Source organism: Canis lupus, chromosome 35, assembly GCF_003254725.2.
Source record: "Canis lupus dingo isolate Sandy chromosome 35, ASM325472v2, whole genome shotgun sequence".
NCBI lineage: Eukaryota > Metazoa > Chordata > Mammalia > Carnivora > Canidae > Canis > Canis lupus.
In genome coordinates, this window is record NC_064277.1 from 8,068,551 (window position 1) to 8,094,666 (window position 26,116).

The 26,116-nt window shown below is 39.9% G+C and overlaps 1 protein-coding gene across 2 annotated transcripts in view; it reads right to left on the reverse strand.

Moving 5' to 3' along the window:
* BLOC1S5 (biogenesis of lysosomal organelles complex 1 subunit 5) overlaps window positions 1–24,171 on the reverse strand; it is a 42,929-nt gene extending 18,758 nt beyond the window's left edge. For both annotated transcript variants that reach the window (XM_025444840.3, XM_049106030.1), the window contains exons 1-3: window positions 24,012–24,171; window positions 17,137–17,219; window positions 2,743–2,872 (exon numbers count right to left, since the gene is read on the reverse strand). In XM_025444840.3, the coding sequence (XP_025300625.1) occupies window positions 2,743–2,872; window positions 17,137–17,219; window positions 24,012–24,126 (328 nt within the window). In that variant the 5' untranslated portion in view covers window positions 24,127–24,171. The remainder of the gene's footprint in view (window positions 1–2,742; window positions 2,873–17,136; window positions 17,220–24,011) is intronic.
* Between the last annotated feature and the right edge of the window lie 1,945 nt (window positions 24,172–26,116).

Below are 26,116 nucleotides of genomic sequence, written 5' to 3' on the forward strand. Positions count from 1 at the left end.
TATCTTTTACAGTAAAGAAACATTTATTTTAAGGTATTCCCCTCAGCTTTAAGTGTTTGTTCTGTTAAATTCAAATAAACTTTAAAATTAATACCTGAGCTTAAAAAGGGTATGACCCCATTTTATCAAACACTCTTTCCCCCTCATATCTTCCTAATAATTCATTCAGCCATCATCTCTCTATCCGTCCTTCTATATGGAGACACACAAAGATGTCTGAAATGATGTTCACCAGAGTTAAGCAATGTTATCTTCAGGAGGTTACTAAGGTAATTGATTCCTTTCTTCTTTTTCATTTTTTTTCTTATTATTTAAAACATATATCCTTCTGTTCAAATAATGATTCAAAAAGTCATTTTTTAAAAAGAGAGAGGCAAGAAATGAGAGAAAACTGCATGCTAATAAATGTGAATAAGGAATAATCCAGAGGCTCTGCCCTTCTTATTCTCAAATCAAGGTCATGGTGAGATCTCCAGACACAAAGTTGGTGAAGCCCATGAGTCTGTGAAATAATCCGTAAGCCGGGTACAGACACTACTATTGTTTTCAGGATGAAAATAACATAAAGGCTGCTTATGGGCAGCCTTATGGGCTGCTTTTTCTGTACCCTCCTACAGCTCTCATTTACATTTTGTGATTTTTTTTAAAGAATTAAAAAAAAATGTTTTAAAATTTATTTATGATAGTCACACAGAGAGAGAGAGGCAGAGACACAGGCAGAGGGAGAAGCAGGCTCCATGCACCGGGAGCCCGACGTGGGACTCGATCCCGGGTCTCCAGGATCACGCCCTGGGCCAAAGGCAGGCGCCAAACCGTGGCGCCACCCAGGGATCCCATACATTTCGTGATTTTAAAGGAGACACAGGTCAGTTTCTGTTCTAAAGCTCCTGGTCATCCAACGCAGAGCCACTCTGCAAGGTGGGTGGCTACCCAGCCCAAAGCGGAAACAGTTCCAAGTTGAGGATTCCTTCATGGGTCTACATTCCTGTAATCTAGACGTCCCCACTGTACTGCTCAATAATTACTTAGTTCTGTGCAACATGTGGGACTACCAGCCTAAGGCCACACCTGCAGAATTCTGGGCACGCAGCTCTTCACCCTGCATGGGGAAGAGGTAAATGTGGCAGTTGTGCTAACAGGCACAAAACAAAACTCATCCCTAGACTTGTAAAGTGCTACTTAGAGCAGAATATATTCCATATAAGCTTGTTTGCATGATTTTGTACAACTCCCTGATCAATTAGTATTGAAAATAAACAAGCTAGCACTCTGACTTAAAATAGCAGATTTTTAAATGTGCAATTTCCCAGGAACAACAGCTGGGCCCAGGTAAATCGTTAAAACTAATGCAGATCATCATCTCCATTCTACCCATGCTCATAAAACTTATCAGAAAATTCCTGGGTGGAAGCCTAGTGAAGAAGCCTTTCTTACTTCTGGCAGGAAAACACCTCCAAAAGCCATTTCATAGAGCTAACTACACCCTGAGTAGTCCACAGATCTTAAAACCTTAACTATCAACTTTGTATTTTATGTGTTTCATGTCTTCTTTTTAGGATACATGTATAGTCTGAATCTCATTCTACCAGTAATATCTTTCTCTTTCATTGTGAACTCTTCTTTTAAGAGGCTAGCCCTCAAATCAATAAGAACATTAGCCCAAGAATTAAGTAAGTCACAGTAACCACAGATTTTTACCAAATTTTACCCAATTTATTTTTATATACTCAAAGTGTAGAAAAGGAAAGTTCAAGGCGTATCTCAAATGCATTAATACGTATTCTTATTAATAATTCAAGTTTTACTTTTAGTATAACATCTAGAATGTTAGCCAGGGTTAAGAAGTATTGGTATAAACAAACAAGGGCAGTCTGAAGTAAAGTACAAAAGCCTACAGTCAATTTTAGACTTTCTACTGTTCCACTCAAAGAAACCAAATGTAATCCTTGGGCATTAATTCTCTCCAAGCTCCTTTTAGCATTATAGTACACAAGACTAACTTGGACTTGAATACAAAGACCTGCTTTTAATTCAATTATTAACCAACTCTCTCTGCTATTTTCCTTCACAGGTCATTATATTACTGGCTAGTTTTGTTTTCTTTTTTTCTCCCAGAAAGATATTTTTTCAGTAATCCATCATTATTTACCAGCCTTATCTATCCTTGGACAACCTGAATAGTGTCAATATAGATTCAAGGAGGCCTTGAGTAAAATCAGTTATTAATAAAACTTCTTTTATTTTAATGTCTGGTATGTTTAATAAGGATTCTTTTGGAATCTCTCTCCACATTATAATATTTTGCTTAAAGAAAAAAGTTATAAAATAGAAACATTTATGACAGGATTATTTTTTTAAAAGTTAAAAACGGTAATATCCTGTTTGAAAAAGCAGTTTTGTGTCATATCCTAATTCCCAGTTATCAAACTTCTTATGGATAATTTTTTTTAAAAGGCAAAAAATGTTGCAATTTTCTCACATCCTAAAAGGACTGATTGTCTTGTGTACCCCAGATGCACGCATCTCACTTTGGATATTAATGCTCTTAACATCAACAGCAACATACATTAATCACTAGACAGTCAATGTTCTCTGTGACAGGGCTTCCATTTTATATATTTCAGTTGAGAATTCCCTCCCCACCTACTACCAAAATACTGAAGGAAATACATTTTGTCATAGCATTCATTTGAAATGAAAAAGTATTTAAAAACAAACAAACAAAAAAAACCGCTGGCTTACATCTCTGGAGAACTTGGCTTAAGTTGTCCTGCATTATTTCTGTACATTTAGGAAGAGTATGTTCATTTGTTTCATGGATCATATTCTTCAAATTTTCAAGAACTCGCATTTCTCGAAGACCACGTTTTTCCTATTAAAAGAAAGTAAATTACTAATACATACTGTGTCTTAAATCTCAGTAATTACTTTCTGGGATCTCCTGCCAGGTTTTGGTTGTTATGTTATTACTTATTAATGAAATTTACACAGCTTTCTTCCAATTATTTGGCAATAAATGAGGTCACAACCTGGAGGCATTTTTTTATTATGAAATGCTTCAAAAGTTGCAATATGAGTAATATTTTTATAGCAATGTTTAAAAGTGAGCATGAGAAACACTAAATGAAAAAAAAAGAGGCTTAAAGTGCCACATATTTCATTCTGTACAGCAAAGAAAGTAGACACTCTTGATCTAATAGCTCCCATTATTACGCTGTTTTTTTAATCTAATTCTATTTTTCTCAAAAATGTGTGGTAAAGGTAACAATACGTAGATACCTCCCTATACAGAAACTGCTCTCCTTAGAAAGGCCTGCTTGCAAAGTTGGCCTTTGGCCAGGGGCTGGGAACTTGACCAGTAGTAAATAGTTCCCTACGCTAGTATAAAACTTTCTATAAATGATAAGACACATCTTTTCTTCTGGGAATCTGGAATTTTGATACATGCAGGCACAGACTGCTACCTGACCAACTGCCAATAAAATCCCTATATTCCTGGACTTGGGTGAGCTTCTCTGATAGGCATTTCACATGTGCTGCCACAGCTCATTGCTGAGGGAATGAAGCACATTCTGTGTGACTCCACTGGAAGGACACCCTTGCAAGCTTCTACTTGGTTTCCCTAAACTCTTCATCATGCACCTATTCCCTCTGCTGATTTTGCTCTGTATCCTTCTGCTGTAATAAAGCCTACCCACCACTATGACCATATGCTAAGGCCTATTTGTCAATCATGAACCTGGATGTAGTCTTGAGGACCCCTGACACACACCCCTTCAGAAAGCAGACTTAAACACTACACCACCACCAACTGAGGGTAGGCTAGGTTTAGTGACTTGCTTCCAAAGAACAGAGTAGGGAAAGAGAAAAATAATGACTTCACAGTGAAGACAATGAAGGTTGACATCACCAGTGATGTCATGGTGATAACATGTACCCTCTGATGTAATGTGACAAGAAGGGCACTTCCCTAAAACCCATAAGCCCAGTCTAATCTTAAGAAAAACATCAGACAAACCCAGACTAGGGGACATTCTACAGGCTACTGGCCAGTATTCAAGACTATAAAGGTCATGAAAAAACAAGGAAAGAGAGATAACTGACCAAAAAAGACAAGAAAGACAGACAACTAAATGCAATGTGGTACCCTGGATTAGGTCCAAGAACAAAAAAAAAAAGGGCCATAATGGAAAAACTAGTAAAACTCATAAACTGATATTTCATCAATAGCAACGTATCAATGTTAGCTTCTTAGTCATAACCCATTTAGATGATAATATAAGACATTAATAAGGAAAGAAATTGAGTGAGGGGAACACAAGAACTCTTTATATTATCTTAGCAACTTTTACTGTCAGTTTAAAATTCATACAAAATAAAAAGTTTCTTTAAAAAAGGATAATAAACTTGATTGTACAGAAGTAATAAATCAGGTGTATTACTGGTGTTTTCCTTTTGAACCATTCTTAGGGAGCAGCTATGGCCAGATTTTTATTCCAATTCTTCCATAGTAAAAATGAAAATGTTATACCCAGTTGAAAAAGAATCAAAACTAAATCCTGAACTTATCACCAATCAACAATTCTCAATTCCTGGCTGATTTTGTTCCCTCTGTAACATTCCATACATCTACCCACAATCCTAGATTCTTTTGAAGCAAATCCCAGGCAGCACATCATTTCAACTGTAAATATTTCAACATGTTTAAAAGACAAAGATTCCTCTTGGAAAAAAAAAAAAAAACCACACAGGAAGACCACCTCTCTGTCCCCTTCTTCCCTCATGCTCACACACACGCTCAAAAATAATTCTTCAATACTCTTATATTCCAAGGCAATATTCCTATTTCCTCAAATATCCCGTGAATGTTCTTTTTTTATCCCTGTTTAAACCAAAATCGAAGTAAAACTTATTTACTGCAACTGGCCAATATGTTTCTTAAATATTTTTTAATCTATAGATTTCTCCTCCATCACTTTTTCCTTAGCAACTCGTTGAAAAAAAGTGAGTCATCTATTCTGCAGTTTCCCACAGTCTGTTATTTGGCTGAATGAATCCCTGTGGTGTAATTTAACGTATCCCTTTGTCTGTTCTTTCCTGTAAATTAGTAGTTAGAACGAAAGGCTTGATCAGATTCAGGGTTTTGTTTTTTTGTTTGCAAGAATATTTGAGAGGTGGGTTGTGTACTTGCAGCAGGATGTTGGTAGCATTCCGTCTGCGTATTCAGCAGGATGCATACCTCTGGAAAGAGATATTTCCCCTCAACTGTTTGGTTACTCTGAGGAATGCTTACATGTGAAAGGCAAAATAAAACACTTGATTATTTCCTTTTAGTTAACAGTTTAAAAAAATGATTTGGTTCCCTAATATTCTCTAGAGGTTTCTGTTTGTTTCTATGCATTCCTGTGACTCACAGAATTAACATATTTGAAGTTTTCAAGCCATTACAGTATTTTTCCTTATTGGTGTTTAAACTGTTCGATCTTTGTCCAGGGGGAGCCCGGTCAAGTTCATTCTGCAATACTTTAGACAAAATTCTATGTTCTTTAGTAGCCTCTTTGCTTTCTGATACTCTAACTTGGTGCTCCAAGCTCACCTTATACATTTCTGGACTCAGAATTAGCAGGTCTCTAATCACCACTAATATTTAGAACGGTATTTAGAGAATGATCACGAGGGGGGTGTTCACTGCTACTGATCAGTCATTATTTCTAGGCCTTCTGGTGGACAAGGCCACAAAACAAGTTATGTGCTATGAAAAGATACATTTATTAAGTTCATACATACAAATTAAGAATAGGTTTTTAATTACCTTCCTTTCTTACCTGTGTTTTTTTTTTAATTTTTATTTATTATTTATTTATGATAGTCACAGAGAGAGAGAAAGAGAGAGGCAGAGACACAGGCAGAGGGAGAAGCAGGCTCCATGCACCGGGAGCCCGATGTGGGATTCGATCCCGGGTCTCCGGGATCGCGTCCTGGGCCAAAGGCAGGCGCCAAACTGCTGCGCCACCCAGAGATCCCTCTTACCTGTTTCTTTGTAGTTCTCAAAACATCAACGGAACTACCATTCACTTTATCGGCACTTCACTAAAATGACAATGACGACACTAGCATCAACAAAATGATGATTGAAAAACAGCTTAAGTTTTAAGGAAATTTAACTTTTTCTCTTTTGCCTTTGTTCCCTAAGTCATATTTATTCATATATATTTAAGTATATACATATTTCCAATTCCTTCCTTCTTAAATGGTAACATACAGACTATTCTTATTTTACTTTATGAGAGAAATTCATAAACACACACACAGATAATGTATATAATCTTTTTCTCTGTGGTCATGTGATTTATTTTTTTTGGTATATCTTTCAGCATTGAATAGAATTTGGTGTTTTTGTTCTCATGGTTACATTTATATTAATACTTTACACAATACCCTTTGTCTCCACTTTTTGGTTAGTGTCTACTGGTTCCCTACTATAAGCACTATTAGTATTATGATCATCTTCTCTAGCCTTTCTCACTCCCTCAGGATCCAATGTGAAACAGTATCCTTTTACTAAGTTAATGTTTATTAAGCAACAGGAAAGGATATTCTACTTTTCATATACCCTTCCCTCTGCTTCCACTTTCTGATCCAGACGGTCTGCATTGTCAGAAAGGAGCCAGTGCACGTTGCACTCTCTCCCTTACAACTACCATTCAGTCTTAGTTCTGTAAGAAATATATATTTAATGCTTACCAACTATTGCTAATCATTTTGGTCACGTAAAATTCTGTTGATTATGTAATAGATTCCTCAGGAAAGGCTAATTTGAAAAATATCTGCGAAGTTCTGCAGACCCAGCAATAGTGGATTTGTAGTCCCTATAGCTAGGGGTCAGTTAGGCTAGACAAAATCCCTGGCTGTTCAAATCCATTGTCTTCTGGCATAAGACAGATAAATCTGTTAACAATCAGATTTTCCTCCCCTAATAAAAAAAACTTAGCCATTTTGTCTCTCCACCTAAAAGAATTTTTTTTCTGTAAAATTCAATATATTAAAAAAATTTCTCAGGGTAGGCTGTTCTGGGTTAACTTTTCCTGACAGCTGTGTGCCCTTCCACAGAATTTCACTAGTATCTTATTTCAGGAAAGTTTTCTTAAATTTTAGTTTTCACATTTGTTACATTACATTGCTTTGGCAATTGCTTTCTTCTCTAGGGGCTGATTATCATGCATATATTGTATTGCATCTTTTGTATTTCCTATCAGTAACTATTCCTTTCTCTTGAATTCTTTTTCTCTCTTTTACTATGTCTTTTAAATTTCACATAAGGACTATCCATTGTGTTTATTCATTCTTGAGTTCCTTCTAGTTTAGTTTTCATTCCCAAAATAATTTTTAAAATTTCTTTTTCCTGATTTTTTTTACCTTACCTTCTATTTTTTTCCATTTGTTTTAGCCAATCAATTTTGAGTTTTTCTGATTCTTTCTTCACTTTTAATAATTCTCTTCACTTTCTTTCTTCACTTCTAATAATTTTCTTATGCTTCCCAAGCTCACTTTAAAATATCAGGTTACAGTTTTTTCTTTCTTCTTTCTTTTTCTTTTCTTTTTTTTCTTTTCTCTTCTTTTCTCTTCTTTTCTCTCCTTTCTTCCTTCCTTCCTTCCTTCTTTCCTTCCTTCCTTCCTTCCGTGGTCATACTTACACTCATTGCCTTAAAGGACATTGTTGTGGGATTTGACTCCTGCTTACTTTTCAGTGAAATTACTTTTCTTCTATCTTTAGAAGGTGGGGAAGGGTGATCAGGAGGGCCTTTCTAACTTCCAAGTTCTAGAACTCCCCTTTCCCGTTGTTTTACAAAGTATCCAATTTCCTTTAGTTTCTCTAAGGTGCAGGGCCTTGTTCAGGAAGGGTATTTTGGTTTGTGAGTTTCAAACTCACAGATAACTTCAGCCCATTAGACTTTCCTGGAGTCTGCTACCACTCACTTATAAATTAGAGCCTGTGAAGTCACCTCCCAGGTTTTGCTTTCTCCTCAGAATGGCCCTTCAAGCATTCCTGATGGTAATTTTGAAGTTTTCTAGCATTCAAGGCTTCATAAGGCCTGTGGCCATTCTTCTACATCTTCTTCCAGTTTCTGATTCCACAGGAGCTTTTTAGCTGTTGGTGACTTGGTCATTTGGTATTTGGGGGTACCTTGTCCCCTGGTTTTATTACAGATGTTGCTTGAATTTGCTATCCTAGTTGCTCTATCTCTATAGACAGATTGAAGCAAAAAAACAAACAAACAAACAAAAAAAACCAAGGTCTTAACTGCTGCCACCTTAACCCCATCGCTTTGGAATCTGAATAAATCAAGAACACCGAAATTATTGCGTTCCTTATGGTACATTTTTTTTTCTTTATCAAGATGCAAAGGAGTGGCCTCTCAATTCAAATATAAAGACCATGAACAGAGAGGTCTGCAGTTCTATTCAAAGTATAGGTCTTACTCTGAGGTCCATGGATGGGCTTTGGGATTCCAGAATCCCCCTGAAATTGTACTCAAATTGAATATATACGTCCTCTATACATTTTTCTGGGAGAAAAAAATTCTCCAAGGAGACCATGACCTATTAAAGTTAAGAAACACTATCAGAGTTAAAATAAGACATAAAGTTAAGAATCCCTATCAAAACACCAATAGCATTTTTCAGAAATAGAACAAATAATAGTGAAATTTGCATGGAATCACTAAAGACCCCAAATAACCAAAGCAGTCTTGAGGAGGAAAAAAAAAAAAAAAAAAAAAAAAAAAAGCTGGAGGTATCAAAATCCCACATTTCAGGATATACTACAATAATCAAAAAAAGTATGGTACTGGTACAAAAATAGACACATATATCAATGGAACAGAATACAGAGCCTAGAAATAAATCACACTTATAGGCTCAAGCTATGACAAAGGAGTCAAGAGTAGGCAATGACAAAAACACAGTCTCTTCAATAAATGGTGCTGGGGAAACTGGACAGCCACATGCAAAAGGAAAAAACTGGACCACTTTCTTACATTGTACACAAAAGTAAACTCAAATTGGACTATAGACCTAAATGTGAGACCTGAGACCATAAAAATCCTAGAAGAAAACATAGGTAGTGATCTCTTTAACACTGGCCTTACACAAAAGAAAGAAAAGCAAAAATTAGCTATAGAACTCCACCAAAGTAAAAAGCTTCTGCACAGCAAAAGAAAGTATCAGCAAAATAAAAAGGCAACCTACTGAATGGGAGAAAGTATCTGCAAATGATATATCTGATAAGATGTTTATATCTAAAATACAAAAAAAATTTATACAATTCAACACCAAAAACAAATAATTCAATTTAAAAATGGGCAGAGACTGAATAGCCTTTTTTAAAAGAACACATACAGAAGACCAAAAGACACATGAAAAAATGCTCAACATCACTCACCATCAGGGAAATGTAAATCAAAACCCGTGAGATTAAAAAAAAAAAAAAAAACACACAGTGGGATATCACCTTTTACCTGTCAGAAGCCTACAATCAGAAAACAAGAAATACCAAGTGTTAGCAAGGATGTGGAAAAAAAGAAATCTTATGTACTGTTGGTGAGAATGCAAACTGGTACAATCACTCTGGAAAACGGTATAGAGGTTCCTCAAAAAATTAAAAATAGAAATAACAGGGACTCCTGGGTAGCTCAGTGATTGAGTGTCTGCCTTTGGCTCAGGGTATGATCCCTGGGTCCTGGGATCGAGTCCCACATTGGGCTCCCTGCAGGGAAGCCTGCTTCTCCCTCTGCCCGTGTCTCTCCATCTCTCTCTGTCTCTCTCATGAATAAATAAAATCTTTAAAAAAAATAGAAACAACATACAATTCAGTAATTCCACTACTGGATATTTACCCAAAGAAAACAAAAACACTATTTTAAAAAGATACATACATCCCTACGTTTACCGCAAAATTATTTCTAATAGCTAAGATACAGAAGCAACACAAGTGTCCATTAATAGATGAATGGACACAGAAGATGTGAGATGTGTGTTCATACACACACGTGCGCACACACTGGAATATTACTCGACCACAAAAAGGATGAGATCTTGCCATCTGCAACAACATGGATGGACCCAGCATGTACTATTTAGTGAAATAAGTCAGACAGAAAAGGACAGAGGCACGTGGGTGGCTCAGTCGGTTGAGCACCCAGCTCTTGTGATCTCAGGGTCATGAGATCAAGCCCCACACTTCAGATCAGGCAGGCTCCATGCTCATCAGGGAGTCTGCTTGAGGATTCTTTCCCTCTTCCCTCTGCCCTTCCTCCCCAACAAATAGATTGGTCAAAAAAAAGGACAAACACCATATGATTTCACTTATATGTAGAATTTTTAAAAATAACACAAAAAGTAGAAATAAACCCATAAATACAGAAAACAGAGATGGCTGCTGGGGGGGAAGGTAAGGACGGGATGGGCAAAATGAGTGAAGAGGGTAATAAATACAGGCTTCCACTTGAGAATGAGTACATCTCAAGGATAAAGGGAATACGGTCAATGGTATTGTAATAGCATTAAATGGGGACAGATGGTAGCTACACTTGTGAGCACAGCATGATGTATAGACTTGTTGAATTACTAATTTATATATCTGAAAGTAATGTAATGTGTATCAATTATACTTCCATAAAAATTTTAAAAGAACCACTTATTTAGAGGGTTATTTCTTCTAGCAGGGAAACTGGTAGTCTCACATTGTAGAGAGGGAGTTTTCAGCCTCATTCATTTAAAGAATAAATAGGCCCAATGATAGTGCTACATAAGACAGGATATTAAAAACAGTCTCTGCTGTTAAACTTACTCTCTGGTATGTGCTTGTTTTTATGCTAATATTTTTGACCAAGGTGCACTGTTGACACTTATTAAAAAAGGAAAGCTATAACATCCATTTATTTTTTTAAAGATTTAGGGGATCCCGGGGTGGCTCAGCGATTTAGCACCTGCCTTCGGCCCAGGGTGTGATCCTGGAGTCCCGATATCAAGTCCCGCATTGGGCTCCCTGTGTGGGGCCTGCTTCTCCCTCTGCCTGTGTCTCTGCCTCTCATGAATAAATAAATAAAATCTTTTTTTAAAAAAATATTTATTTATTAGAGAGAGAGGCAGAGAAGGAGCAGAGGGAGAGGAAGGTGAGAAGCAGACTCCTCACTGAATGGGAAGCCTGATGTGGGGTTCAATCCAAGGACTTTACCATTTAATTGTGTATATATACACATATATTCTGGGGCATAAATTCTCAGAACAAAGTTCAGCATTAATGAAGCTTGGCTTCTGATGTATAACACCCCATAATATTACACACACAGTTAACTTGTAAGTTGAAATTAATAACAAGTGCTCATGTAATGTACTTAAAACAGTGCCTGCCACTATGTGCTTAAAAATGCTACCAATAGGGGATCCCTGGGTGGCTCAGCGGTTTAGTGCCTGCCTTTGGCCCCAGTCCCAGCATGGAGCCTGCTTCTCCCTCCTCCTGCATCTCTGCCTCTCTCTCTCTATGTCTATCATAAATAAATTAATAAATAAATCTTAAAAAAAAATGCTACCAATAAGAGCACCTGGGTGGCTCAATTAGTTAAGCATCTGACTCTTGATTTCAGCTCAGGTTATGATCTCAGGGTTATGAGATCCAGCCCTATGTCGGGCTCCACTTTGAGCATAGAGCTTGTTTGAGATTCTCTTTCCCTCTCCCTCAGTCCCTCCCCCAACACTCCCTGCACAGGCTCTCTCCCTCTAAACAAACTACCAATTATTAATAATATTAGTGCAATTACTATAATATTTATATTTAAGACATAATTTGATACTATTAGAAAAGAAATGAGAGACCAACACAATAATTTAAAATTTTCTTTCAAACATTAAAATGGTCAGTCCCCTAAGGCTTAAAACCATATTGTCTGTGTGTATGATATGTTTATTACATGCCTTGTAGGGCACACTTTATCCTGATACTTAATAATCTAACAGTTACTCTAATAATCTAACAAAAAATGAGAGATCAGGATGTCAAGTGAAATTCTAGTTTGTCCTGCCTTTTAAGGGATTTTCTTATTCAATCCACATTCAAACTCATCAACATAATCCCTCCTGGCTCCTGTAATTACTGTACTTATTTGAATACTTTTTTTTTGGCCTCTAATTTTAATTATTTTCTCCATCTTTTTTTTTCCTATTGGCTAACATCCATTTTTCTTTCTTAGCTTAAATACCACCCCCTCTAAGAATATTTTCCTTCCAGCTCTGTTGGGATTTGTTTCTGGAGTTGTTTCCTTCTAAGATCTCAAGTGCTTTGTGCTTATTTTATAATAAATCCACCATTAAAATTCATTGTTCATGTCTTTTTTCTCCCTAAACTGTAAACTTCATAGATATAGATTTTCTCTCTCTCTCTCTCTCTCTTTTTTTTTTTTTTTTTATATCTCCTTGACATTCATTTGTTCTGGATCCATTCTCCTTTCTTCCTATCAATCTCCAAATATTATTTTGGAATGGTAAATATGCCTGTATAGAGACTGCTTGCTATTTCCCATTTCTTTTTTGCTACATGAAATGCAGATTTCATGGTTGGAAATCCCAAGGCTACCCTGTAAGCACAAAGATAGGAAGAACACTCCAGGCAGGTGGAAGGCAAAGTTAAGAAAAAGCTGACATCATAGAGCAACCACTCCAGTCCTATGCTCTGGGTATTGTGAAAGAAACATAAAAACTTGTTAAAACAACACTATTTTTCAAGTACCTGTTATTAGTAACTGAAAACGGTCCTTACTGATATACCTAGGTAATCAGTAAGTATGCAATTAAAGCATTCAAAGAATAAAATTTGCTAAAAATGAAATAAGCAACCAGAGGGGAAGAGGTGGGGTGATGGGCAAAATGGGTGAAGGGGAGCAGGAGACAGAAGCTTCCAGTTATAAAATGAAAAAACAGGTCAGAGATATAAGGTACAGCCCAGGGAATATAATTAAAGGTACTGTAATAGCATTGTATGGTGATATGGTGATGTTACACTTGTGGGGAGCACAGCATAATGCAGAGATTTGCTGAATTACTATGTTGTACACTTGAAATGAGTGTAACATTGTGTATCAACTACAATTCAATAAAAAAAGTTTTTCCATTAAAAGAGAGACATGTGAAACTAAAAAAAAAAAAAAAAAAAAAAAAAAGGTAGTAAGGAACTTGTACAGGACCATATACTCCAAAAGCACTTCAGAAGTGCCCACTATCATGGGTCTTTCCTCTGTTCCACATGAGAGAGGCCATGACATTTCCTATATGGCTAGAATGTTAATGGTACAGCTGACAATGTCATTACCCACTACTAAACTGATGCACACTGAAAAGGCCCTACTGGGATCTCTGTCCACTGGAATCAAGGATATAAAAGATCTGTATAAGGTCAGGAGAAAGACAGTCAACTGTCCAGAAACACCAACAAACAAAAAGAGAGCTTAAATATAACTGAACTTCAATAATTTAAGTAATGCTGCCACCATGTGGCACTTATTCCCCTCTTCTAGAAATAAAATTTTGTAAAGAAAAAGATGATCGTTCCCCTGTGCATTAACTTTTTGAAATATAAAAACTATAAACAACTTTAGTTTGAAATATCAGCCACGTTTTCTTAAGGTGAGCTACATTTAAATTTGAGAGAGATGAAAGTTATAAGAAGTCCTGATAACTCTGCTTCATCATTCCTCACTGTCCAACCATGTCATCTTGGTTTCGGTTCACATCATGATCTTGGGGGTCCCATCTGGTTTTATTCTCAGTGCAGAGTCGGCTTGTCCCCACCTCCCCCCACTGCTCGCACTCTAAAGTAAATTTTAAAAAAATAGAAAGAAAAGGAGTTATATTACATTCAGTCACTTAAACCTAGCTGACAAGATATTTTTGAGACCTTCAGAAGCCAGTCTTTAATGACAATATGAGAATGCTTTGTGAAGGGTGGGTCTGTATCAGTCTTCTTCACCAGTACAGCACTGATTCCTGACATTATGTCTCACACAAAATAACTGCTTGAGACACAGAATAAGCTTGTTTCTGTCATGCCCAGTGTGGTAATCTTATTTTCTAGTAAACATTTTTCTAATATAATGCTTATGCCATTTGCTTAGCAAGTCTCTATTTTCCCTAAAATTACTAAAATGGAACCCAACCTCATTCAAATTCTTACAAAATCTGAATTAACCCATTTTTATTTTCCTGTACTTGCTACAATCTCTCTCTTAATAATAACAGTTTACAACATTCATTTAACACCTCTGTGTCAGGGATTTTTAAAAATAACATACCATTTTATTTTCACAAAAACAGTATCGTATATGTCATTGTTCCCATTTTTAAGTAGGCACCTTAAGCCTTAGTAAACCAGGTTATCAGAGCCAGTAAGGGGGGCAGGATTTGAACCCAGAGATATCAAGCTCCAAGGTCCGTGTTCTTTTCCCACTCCTCAACATACCCTCCTTTCCAGAAAGACCTCGGAAGGCTTCACACACTGTGAAACACAGTTAATTCCTCTCCTCTCAGACCCAAGCTCATCTTCTCTTGGCAACTATCTTCTATCCCAGTGAAAACAGGTGTTGGCTTCAACAGGAAGTGAGCTTTTGAACGTAAGATATTCAATAGCATAAATCTAACACTTCTTTCATTTTCCATTCAACACTCAGTTTCACTTATATAGATGGCCCTTTCACATAAATCATCTATATTATTTAAAGAACAGTGATGTAAGTATGACGACACAGATCCTATGGATAAGGCAGCCACCAATTAGCAATGTGTAACTTTTCACACTTACGAAAAAGATGACTTATGACATCACTAGACGTCAGAAAACTCAAGTTTTAGTCAAGGCTCTGCTGATTGTTCTTTTGAATCATATTAAGCACCCAAAATACATCAGACATTGGTTTAGGCAATTTTAAAAAAATATTTATTTATTTAAATCAGGCACACGTGTGGGGGTAGGGAGAGGGACAGAGGCAGAGGAGGAGAGAGAGAATCCCAACCGGACTCCCCGCTGAGCATGGAACCTGACACAGGGCTCGATCTCACAACCCTGAGATCATGATCTGAGACCAAAATCAAGAGTTGGACACTTAACCAACTGAGCCACCCAAGTGCCATTGGTTTAGGCATTTTTAATACAATGGAAAATAAGGTATATTTATACAACGAAGAGTTCCAACTCTTATGGTACTTCTATTCTAACGAAGGAAGACAGGCAACAAACATATAACAAGAAAAATATTGGGTAGTTACAAGAGCTTATGGCAGTAAAATTCTAAGATGGCTCCCAAGACCCCACCCCTAGTGTTCACACACCTTCTCTGTTACTCAATCAAACCCTAATCTAGGTGCTACTATATATATATTCTACAGATTTATTAAGGTCCCACATCAGCTGACTTTAAGAAAAGGGGATTATCTTTAGTGGGTCTGACTTAAATAGGTGAGTCCTTTACAGACTCTAGGCTCTTCCTGACAAGCATGAGAGGAAGGGACATCACTTGAATGAGACTGATTTATGGTTTTGTTTTGTTTTTTTTTTTTTTTAAGAAAAACACAATGTGGGGCTCAAACTTACAACCCCAAGATCAAGAGTCACATGCTCTACTGACTGAGCCAACCAGGCCCCCAATTTATGGCTTTGAAGATGGAAAGAGCCACATGCCAAAGGAATGTGGAGTGGCCTCTAGGAGTTCAGAGGGGCCCCTGGCTGACAACAAATAAGGAAATGGGAACTTTACTGTACTGGGGCAGAGAACTGAGTCTTGGTACAATCATGTGAATTAGAAAGAGGATTCTGAGCTCCAAAGAGTGATGTCTGACCAACACCTTGATTTTAGCCTTGAGAGACTCATAAGCACAGAACCCAGCCATGCCATGGCTAGACTTTATTCTCACTAAGGAACTGTTAATAATCTTCATAGAGCATGATAAGGGAATCACGTCTGGATAATATTCTGTGTGTTCCAGATTATCCATATCACACCAAAGATCCCATTTCCTTATTTATTCCTAGGTAAAAGATGATATTCTAAGATACACACAGACACATACAGGCATTGTGTACACATACATACAATCTGTACAACAACCGTGAGAGTTAGGTATTACGCAGATTTTTACACAAGAGTCTACTGAACAGCTCTGTTCCTCTATCTTGAGTGCTCCGCACCACAGGCTTTCTGTAGTTTTAAAGGATTTATGAAAAGGTTCTTTCCTTTTGGCAGGTTTAGATTTCCTTTTTGGCTGGAGTCTTATTTGAAAATAGAACCCCAGCTTACATACATTTTTGTGCAACGTCATTTGCCATCTATCTGACAGTAGCTTGGGATGTTATTGTTTAATGTACAATGAACCAATGTGTAAAACAACAGCAAAACGAAACAGGATGGCAGGCTGAGGCCATCGGTATTGCTGGAGCACAACATGAAATGTCAAGTGGCAGATGGTAAAGCCAGCAAGGTAGGGGTCAGGTCATAGAAGAATGTTTGGACTTCATCCTGTAGACAGCAAATATTATTAAAGGATTTTAAAAAGTGAAAAAATGTCAGAGCACTCTGGCACCATGGTAAAGACTGGATTTGACTGGGTAAGAGGCAGGCACACAAATCAGAAGGGATGGTGAGTTATGAGTAATATCCAAAAGAAATGGTCATTGAATGTGGGCCTTAACTGGGAAAGAACAGCCAAAGATGAGTCTACTGTTTTAACCTGAGTGCTTTGGGTGGGTGCTGATGCTCCAACTGAGAAAAAAATATAGAAAATGGATCTGGAAGACCTATATCCATCAGTCTTTAAAATATTTTCTTCCACTATATTCTCATTTTATAGACGAAAAAACTGAGTTCAACAGATACTAAATACCCCAGAGGCACCAGAACTTGAGCCCAGGTCTCCTGCTGTCTAGTCTTATGCTCCTTCCATGAATGGTAAATGCCTCTTAAGGAGTTTTACTTTGCCTATTTTATGAACACATGAATGGAAATCAGAGATTTAAAAACCAGAGAATTCCCCTTCTGTATATTAACATACTAACAACTAGGGCAATATTTTTACAAAATAGTTTCAAATACTCACTTCAAATTCTTTCACAAAATAACGGGTTTCACCTTGAATAACTGGTCTGTGATCTAAAAGCCTTGAATGAATTTCTCCAAGGTCTATAAAAACAAAATGAAATTCAGAGTTAATCCACACTGGGTGGCACAATCTCTAGCATCTCTAGTTTGTTTTATTCTTCCCAATTCCCATGAATAGATGTAGGTTAAAATCTAGCTTAGACTCGGACTGAGAAGAAATTTCACCCATTGCCAGTAAATTGGTACAGGTACTTCTGAGAGCAATTTGGCAATAACTGATAAAACTCAGGACATGTATACCTAGCAATTTCATGTCTACATGTGTACCCCAGAAAGAAACTCACACAAATGGAAGACATATGTAAATGTTTACTATGACATGTGTGATGTGGAAAGAAAAAAAAGGAAACAATCTAACATACTCCTATAATAGAATGCTATAAATCAGCTGGTAAAAATGAATACACTAGGGTTACATTTATTAACGTGGATAAGTCCCACAAATATAAGGTTCAACAAAAACAAGTTTCAGAAGGATAAGCCATTTATATAAATTTTAAAAATATGCAAGACACTTCCTTTTGGGACACATACAGAAACAATAAAACTAGAAAAAATGCATGAGAATGATAAAGAGCAAATCCAAATCTTGCCTTCAGAGAGGAGGGTGAGCAATGCAATTAGAGCAAGGTACTCTAGTGGGCTCTGAATGTTTATTAAGATGGGTGGTGAGTGTTCACTGTAGGTCTGTTTTTTTTGAGAAGTCTGAAAAAGTTAAAATTAAGGGGAAAAGTTGTGAATTTTAACTGTTTTTGGTTCTATTCTATTCATCCTACTTTGTAAAACTATATAGTTTAAGAAAAAAAAAAAAACTCAAAACCCCTGGAGGAAATCAAATCTACAAATAAGAACATATACCATTCATGTTCATTGACTGTCATAACCTGTTCCTCCAAATTTTATTTTTGCGACAGGCAATGGGGCAGTATTTCAATTCTATATTTAAGGAGTTTTAATAGGATACATATTGGCAAGTATGCTAAGCAAAAAAATAGAGTATTACTTATGCTTAAGTCCTCCAATGATTCATTACCCAGAACACCTCTACAAGAAAATAATACTTCAAGAAAGAAAGAAAGAAAGAAAGAAAGAAAGAAAGAAAGAAAGAAAGAAAGAAGATTAGATTAGATTGAGTCTATGTTTAGGTAAGTTTGGGAAACATTAGATAAAATCAGGTTAGAGAGGTTCCTTTACCTCACACTTTGAGAGCCTATAGTTTACTTATATGAATTATTAATGCCCAAGTGAGGGCTACAGTATGCAGAAATTTATGGACCTTATTTGATAAGAGAACCTATGTGGCAGAGAGTATCTGTTTACATTTAAATAAACACCAGTGTCCCTGAAACACAAGTGGCTAACATGCTGAGGTTCAAACCTCCTAGTAGCCACATCTGGTCCTCCATGTCTGGCTCCGGCCTCCTCTCCCCGATGTTGGCAATTCTGAACTACTTGCAGTTCTCCAAACACATCATGCTGCTCATGCATCCTTGCCACAGTTCATGCTCTGGAACCCTCCCCCGATCCCTGATCTTCCTTCAAAACTGCTCAGACATCACATGTCCTTGAAATTTTCATTTGTTCTATTCAGCTTCCTCCTAGGTTTCAAGGAGTGCCCCTACTTTCTGCTCCCAAAGCACCCAGGGCAATTCTGTCATACTACTCACTATATTGTCCTGAAATTGCATCTCTCTTCCAGTGAGTATCTCAGACCAAATTACTTATATCATCTACAGAAGATATATGGGTTAACATGTATTTTCTACATAATGGAGAAGCCATTAAGCTTTGCTGAACTGGGGAGGGAGATCTTCTGCAGCCTGATATAATGAGAACTTTCGTGGCCTTTGGAGAGAGAATTCAATTCTGGAATTGATAATGGATAATTGGAAGAAGATAGTGATCCCTTCTAAAAACCTGACTGTGCCCCAAAATTTAAGAGAGTAAAGATCTGGGGAGAAAAAACACATTACCACAGAAATTAACCCACTGGGGCACCTGGGTGGCTCAGTGGTTGAGTGTTTGCCTTTGGCTCAGGTCATGATCCTGAGGTCCTGAGATGTAGTCCTGCACTGGGCTCCCTGCAAGGAGTCTGCTTCTCTCTCTGCCTGTGTCTCTGCCTCTCTCTCTGTGTGTCTCTTATGAATAAATAAACAAAATCTTAAAAAAAAAAAAGAAATTAAGCCACTAACTAGTTTTTTTTATAACACTATAACAACAAGGAAGCACATTACAATGCAGGAGTCCCAAGGGCTACAAATTCTCCAAGTCTGATAGTGTAAATGTAAAAGCTACAGATTTTCACATAAGTTCAACCCTAACCTTGCTATGTGCAAAGCATTCTTTTGTTGTCGGACATAATCTTTTGTCCTCCAGATGTTCCTCCTCTAAGGTGGGAGTTGGACAAACATCCCTTTACACAAAAGTCAGAGATAAGCACTTTCACGGAAGATCAATATGCGCTGTGGCTATGGAACAAGGAGAAACAGTCAACTGTAGCTCTCTCATTACCCAATAAAAGAAGTTTCTCCTCTGGCCCTGAATTTCCAGGCCTTTAATGTAATATCATATGGAACAATTTACTGCAATTTTTTCTGATAGCATCCCTTGCATCACCAGATGATGCTCTTCCTTACTACTTCTCAAATCCATTCCTGTTTCCGCACCTGCTTGTCTCACTAGGACTATGTGAACAGTTAGTCACACCTCTCTGTAACCCACTTCACACAGAGTTCGAGTCGCTTGCAGCAGTAATGTTTATAGAGCTGCCTCAAACACTGAACTAGCAAGCACTGAACTACTGCTCCAAGAGGAAATACAGGATCAGTTTCCTGCACACCACTAGTCACGTTTTTGTCAAACTAAAACGCCATTTGTATCACACAGGTTTGTTTACCAACATCCTTGTAAAACATGTCAGTCTTAGTGCTCCAAAACGCTCTTCCAATTCCACAATGTTTCCTGTATAACACTTACCTGGTATTTTTACTTGCATAACCTACTTCACCCGCAAGTGGAACTTGGTTCACACTACACCACGTCTGAAAGTGCGGCCAGCACTAGACCAGAAGCGTTTAACATTTTCCTGATCTCTTCCAACTGACTATAAATTTCTGTGCCTTTCAGCTTCACCATAATGCTGTCCACTACGCTCTCTCAATCATTCCAGAAATCCACAAATTTAGCTGCTTTCCCATCACTTCATCACATACTTTGACACTTTCCGAAATGGCAAACACACAAATTGGTGAACCGCTTTCTTTTTTCTAGATTGTTGACTGATTAATATTTACTTCACACCAAACAGCACCGTAACTCATACCTGAAAGAAACTTCTAGAATACAATATTTTCTCTGTAAGGCATACCGTAGCTTTCTTGTGATCAGGGAAAACTCAGCACCACACCTTGGGAATCATTTTAAAATGAAAAATCACCATCAAAAAGCACAAAAATGTGAAATATATGGCATTAAATAAAAAGCAAACAGGACACTTATTTATGGTATAAGAGCTAAAACAAACACTGCCTTGTTCGGTCTCAACTACAAATGTGCACCATCGGCGCTGATTTTGGAGTTACAAATTCATTTTACCAATGAGACAAATTAATTCACAAACACCCAATCCACAAGATGAGGAACCACTGTTACCTGCATGAGTGCTTTATTTAACATACAAATTTAACCACACGATTCTCATACTTACTGCTAGATAGTTTCTGTCATTCAAGAAAAAGTCCAATCCCCTTAAAAAAAGGCAAGAAATCTGCTATGGTCTGATTTCCACCACACTCCACTTCTCTCAGTGTCACGTCGTAGCAATACATGTAGTTCTGCAAACGTGGCATGCTGTTTGAGGCCTCCACATTTTGGCTTTGCTCATGCTGTTCCAAACTCAGTCCAAAACACCCTTGCCCTCTTAAGTGCTAACACTTTACTCTTCAAGACTCTGACCAGACACTCCAATGTCCAGGAATCCCTTCCTGTTTCCTAGTCCTTACCTCCTAACACCCAAACCACGGGCCAGAAACCCTTAAAGACCCAGAGTACAAGTAGTGAAATCATTTATATAGGTTTCCTTTTCACTAGACTCTGGCAATTAAAAGCAACAGTCATCTGTTCACAACCGAAGGTCTTCAAATAAGGATGAGCTAAAAACGGATTTTCATAATGAAAAGAGTGAATGGTCCCATTTAAAAAGCCAAGGAAATTCTAGACATACTCTAAAATAAAAGCATTTTCAATTAATTTGAAAAACTTTACTTGAATAACCTTTAAAAAATACGTGAAAATAAAAAAACTATGTCAAGGGATACAATCAACAGAGTGAAAGGCAACCCATGGAATGGCAGAAAATATATGCAAGTCATCCATGAACAAGAGAGTTAATATCCAGTTTACATAGAGAACTTTTACAACTCAACAACAAAAAACTACATGATTGAGAAATGGACAAAGGACAAACAGACCTTTCCCCAAAGATATACAAATGGCCAATACGCACATTAAAAGATGCTCAACATCAATGACCATTAGGAAAATGCAAATCGGAACTACCAGACACTACTTCTGAACCATTAGGAGGCCTGCTACCAAAGATAAAAAATAACAAGTGTAGGATCCCTGGAGGGGGGCCAGCGGTTTGGCGCCTGCCTTTGGCCCAGGGCGCGATCCTGGAGACCCGGGATCGAGTCCCACGTCAGGCTCCCGGTGCATGGAGCCTGCTTCTCCCTCTGCCTGTGTCTCTGCCTCTCTCTCTCTCTCTCTCTGTGTGACTATGATAAATAAATAAAAAAATTAAAAAAAAAAAAAGTGTTGGTGAGGATGTAGAGAATTGGAGCCCTTGGGCCCTGTGAGAAACTGTAAAATAGTGTAGCCACTAGGGAAGACAACATGGCGATTGCTCAAAAAATTAAAAATAGAATTATCGTTTGATGGAGCAATTCCAGTTCTGGGTACATGCTCCAAAGAACCGAAAGCAAGGACCCAAACAGATATTTGCATACCTATGGTCACAGCAGCATTATTCACAGTAACCAAAAGGTAGAAGCAACCTGGTCCATCCACAGATGGATACATAAAATGTGGTCTATATATTCTGCGGAATAGGATTTTAGCTCTTAAAAGGAAAGAAATTCTGACACATGCTACCACATGGATAAACCCTGGGAGCATTACGCACAGTGAAATAAGCCAGTCACAAAACGGGCAAATATCGTATGATTTCATTTACATGAATTACCCAGAGTAGTCACATACAGAGAAAGTAAAACTTAGGTGGTTGCCAGGGACTAGCGGGAAGGGGAGTTTGGGAGTCAGTATTTCACCGGTACAATGAGTTTGGGAGGACGACACGTTATGGAGATGGATGGGGTGATGGCTGCACAACAATGTGGATGTACCAAAGCCACTGACCTGTACACTTAGACATGGTCAAGGGAAGTCTACGTTATATGTATTCCACTGCAGTTAAAAATACTTTTAGGGGATCCCTGGTGGCTCAGCGGTTTAGCGCCGCCTTCAGCCCAGGGCGTGACCCTGGAGACCCGGGATCGAGTTCCACGGCGGGCTCCCTGCATGGAGCCTGCTTCTCCCTCTGCCTCTCTCTCTCTCTCTCTCATGAATAAATAAATAAATAAATAAATAAATAAATAAATAAATAAATAATCTTTTAAAACTTTTTTTTTTTTTAAATAAAGAGCAGTTCTCTTAGATCGCACATATACACATTTATAATTTAGCGCTAACACTCCCGCACCACTCCCACACTCCTAATCAGGTTTAAGAGGCAACCTGAAGTCTCAGAAACAGCCCCAGCCAGCTGTGCTGGAGCTGTCGACAATCCCCACAGGGGAGGTTTAGGTGAGATAGGCAGCGACGGAGGGCGTCATTTCCTTGGCAGCGCTGAAGGACTCTGGCATCCTACGGGGGCCTCAACGCCGCAAGATGTTGGGACAGACGGGATCAGCATGGGAGGAGGGGAGGAGGGGAAGGGGAGGAGGGGGAGGGGAGAAGGGGGAGGGGGGAAGGGGAAGGAGGGGAAGGGAAGGGCAGGAGGAGGGGGAGGGGAGAAGGGGAAGGGGAGGAGGAGGAGAAGGGAAGGGGGACAAGGAGGGGAAGGGGAGGGGGAGGGGGAGGAGCAGGAGGAGGGGGAGGAGGAGAAAGGAGGGGAGGGGGAGGGGGAGGAGGAGAAAGGAGGGGAGGGGGAGGGGGAGGAGGAGGGGGGAGGGGGAACGATGGGGATGAGAAAGCGCAGCATCCAAGCGGCCAAGGCCCTGTTACCGGGACCCAGGGCGGGACCTCCGGCCGGCGCGGGGCCGACCAGACACGCAGCCGTGGGCGCACGTGGGGGCGCCGTAAGGCTCAAGATGCTGTCGCGCACGTCGCGTCACTGCCCGTCGACGACGCAGGGGCCGACGGCGGCGGGACCACCCGAAGCCGCCCTGGCGCTGAGCGACCCGCAGCGGGGCGCAGGCCCGTCCCGGCTCCCGGGCTCGCGGAGCGGTCGTCAGGCGGCGTCCAGGGGGGATCCGCGCCCACAGGTCCCCGGCCTGGGAAGGGGGCGGGGGGCGGGGCCGCGACTCGCGTCCGCGGCTTTTTCGAAAAAGCTTAGAGGGGCCGGGTCGGCTGGCGTCCCCGGGAGGCACCTGGCGCAGGAAGCCCTGCGGACGCCGGCCGCGCTCCCACCTCCAGAAGGCGGGGCCGCCCGGGCGGGGGGGGGGGGCGCCCTGGGAGCGGCCAGGGTCAGAGGGCGCCGCCGGGGCGTGGAGTGGCGCCGGGCGCGCCCGCAGCCGCACACCTACCACTCCGTACCCTTGATAATGAGATGCGCGGGCGAGCCCGCCGTCCCCAGCGACTCCCTCTTCTTGTCGCCGCCGCCCGGGGCGGCCTCACCACCCGCAGAGGTCTCCGTCCCTCCGCCACTCATCGCGGCCTGCTCCGCCCACCCGCCTCCTGCCCTGCGCCTGCGCAGCCCCGCGCTGCCCGCCTTCCGGGCGCGGATTCGGGACGTCATCAAAGCGCGCGGGGGAGAGCTGAGTCTCCGCGGCGGGCAGCTGCGTTAGCGTAGCCGGAGACGGGAACTGCGGGAAGCAGCTGCGGCCATGTTGGGTGAGGGCAGCTGCTGCCGGTATTGCAAGGCTGAGCGAAACTCCTACTTCTCCTTAGACCCGCTGGAATTTATTCCGGTTTAGAGAGGTTGGGAGAGACGGGACACAGTCGCGGAATAATATTAACGGTAGTAGAAGTATATTATCTCTATTCTTACCTGCCACCAGTGTTTTGCAAAGCACCTTGCCGTGCATTGCCACCTGAGGTCATCCTAGCAACCTGGGGAAAGGGTTTTATCGTCTCTTTCCAACAAATGAAGAAATAGGGTTAAAGGTTAGGTACCTTGCCCACTTAGGCTCATTCGTGCCCATGTGTCCTTGGCATTTGTATGTGCAAAATTTCAGCCAGGTGTTACATAGGCTGAAATAAAGTGCATGTGATTATGGAAGGGACCGGCCTGCTAGGCTGCTTTGGATTGTGGTCGTGATGTCAGCTTAGGGGCTGCACGCATCTGATTGCTGCTGTTTGTGAAAACTCCATGAAGTTCATCCCGGGATCTCAGCGAGTCTTCGTGTTTGCTCACAGTTCAATGTGTAGCTTCCCAGTGGCTCCTTCACTCCTGTGCTCATCCAGGGGCTCTTTCTAAGGATGATCCAGCCTCCCCCTGTCCCTCCCCTCCTGTTCAGCCCTCACCCTCAAGGGTCTTGCAGTCTAGTGTTGAGGATGGGATGGAAGCCAACACTTTCAATCGGAAGCCTACAAGTGATAGTGTAGAGGAAGGTGCAGTACACGTGCTCGACACACATCTGTCCTCAGAACTGGAACGAAGAGATGTTAGGTTGGGGGAGGAAAAGATGGAACTTGGGGGATTTCTGGCAGAGGAAATAGCAAAGAGGCCTAAAGTAGATGAATGAATGCATGAAGTGCACATTTGGTTAATTGCACATGGTTGAGTCTGGTTTGTGACCCTTCCAGACTCCATTTCATCTCCTTAAGTTTTAGCAGCAATCTCTAGAAAATGTAATTATTTTTAAAGCGGTCATTATTTTCCCCACTTTTAAGTACTTCTCTTATTCACATTTCCTTCTGCACCTGCTAGTTTAAACTTCCTTTCAGCTTGTCTTCTTAGTGCCTTTTTTTTTTTCTTAGTGCCTTTGAAATACTGAAAAACCTGAGAAGGCTCATAATTGTAGAGGGAGGTTAATGCTTCTTCCACAATAACAAGGCTGCTAAGTATGCAGATTCTAGGTTCCACATTGAAAAATTCTGTTTCGGGTGGCCCCGGTGGCTCAGCAGTTAAGCACCTGCCTTCAGCTTCGGGTGTGATCCCACTCTGGGGATCGAGTCCCATGTTGGGCTCCCTGCGAAGAGCCTCCTTCTCCCTCTGCCTGTATCCCTGCCTCTCTGTGTCTCATGAATAAATAAATAAAATCTTTTTAAAAAATCTTTTTAAAAAAAGAACAAAAATTCTGTTTCAGTAGTTGTAGGGTAGCAGCCACCTCCCTGATTATAACTGAAAAAAGAATTCTAAGGGCAGCCTGGGTGGCTCAGTGGTTGAGCATCTGCCTTCAGCCCAGGGTGTAATCCTGGAGACCCAGGATCGAGTCCCACGTCGGACTCCCTGCATGGAGCCTCCTTCTCCCTCGGCCTGTGTCTCTGTCTCTCTCTTTCTCTGTCTCTCATGAACAAATAAAAAATCTTTAAAAATATATCCATTTACAAGACTGTGATGACTAAAGAAGATAATTCCCACTAAGCACTTAATACAATGATTGGCACATAGCAAATGCTCAATGCATGTTATGACTACAATAACCTCCTCCATCTCTTTTTAAGGCCCTGTGTAATCTGTTCTCATTCTTCCGATC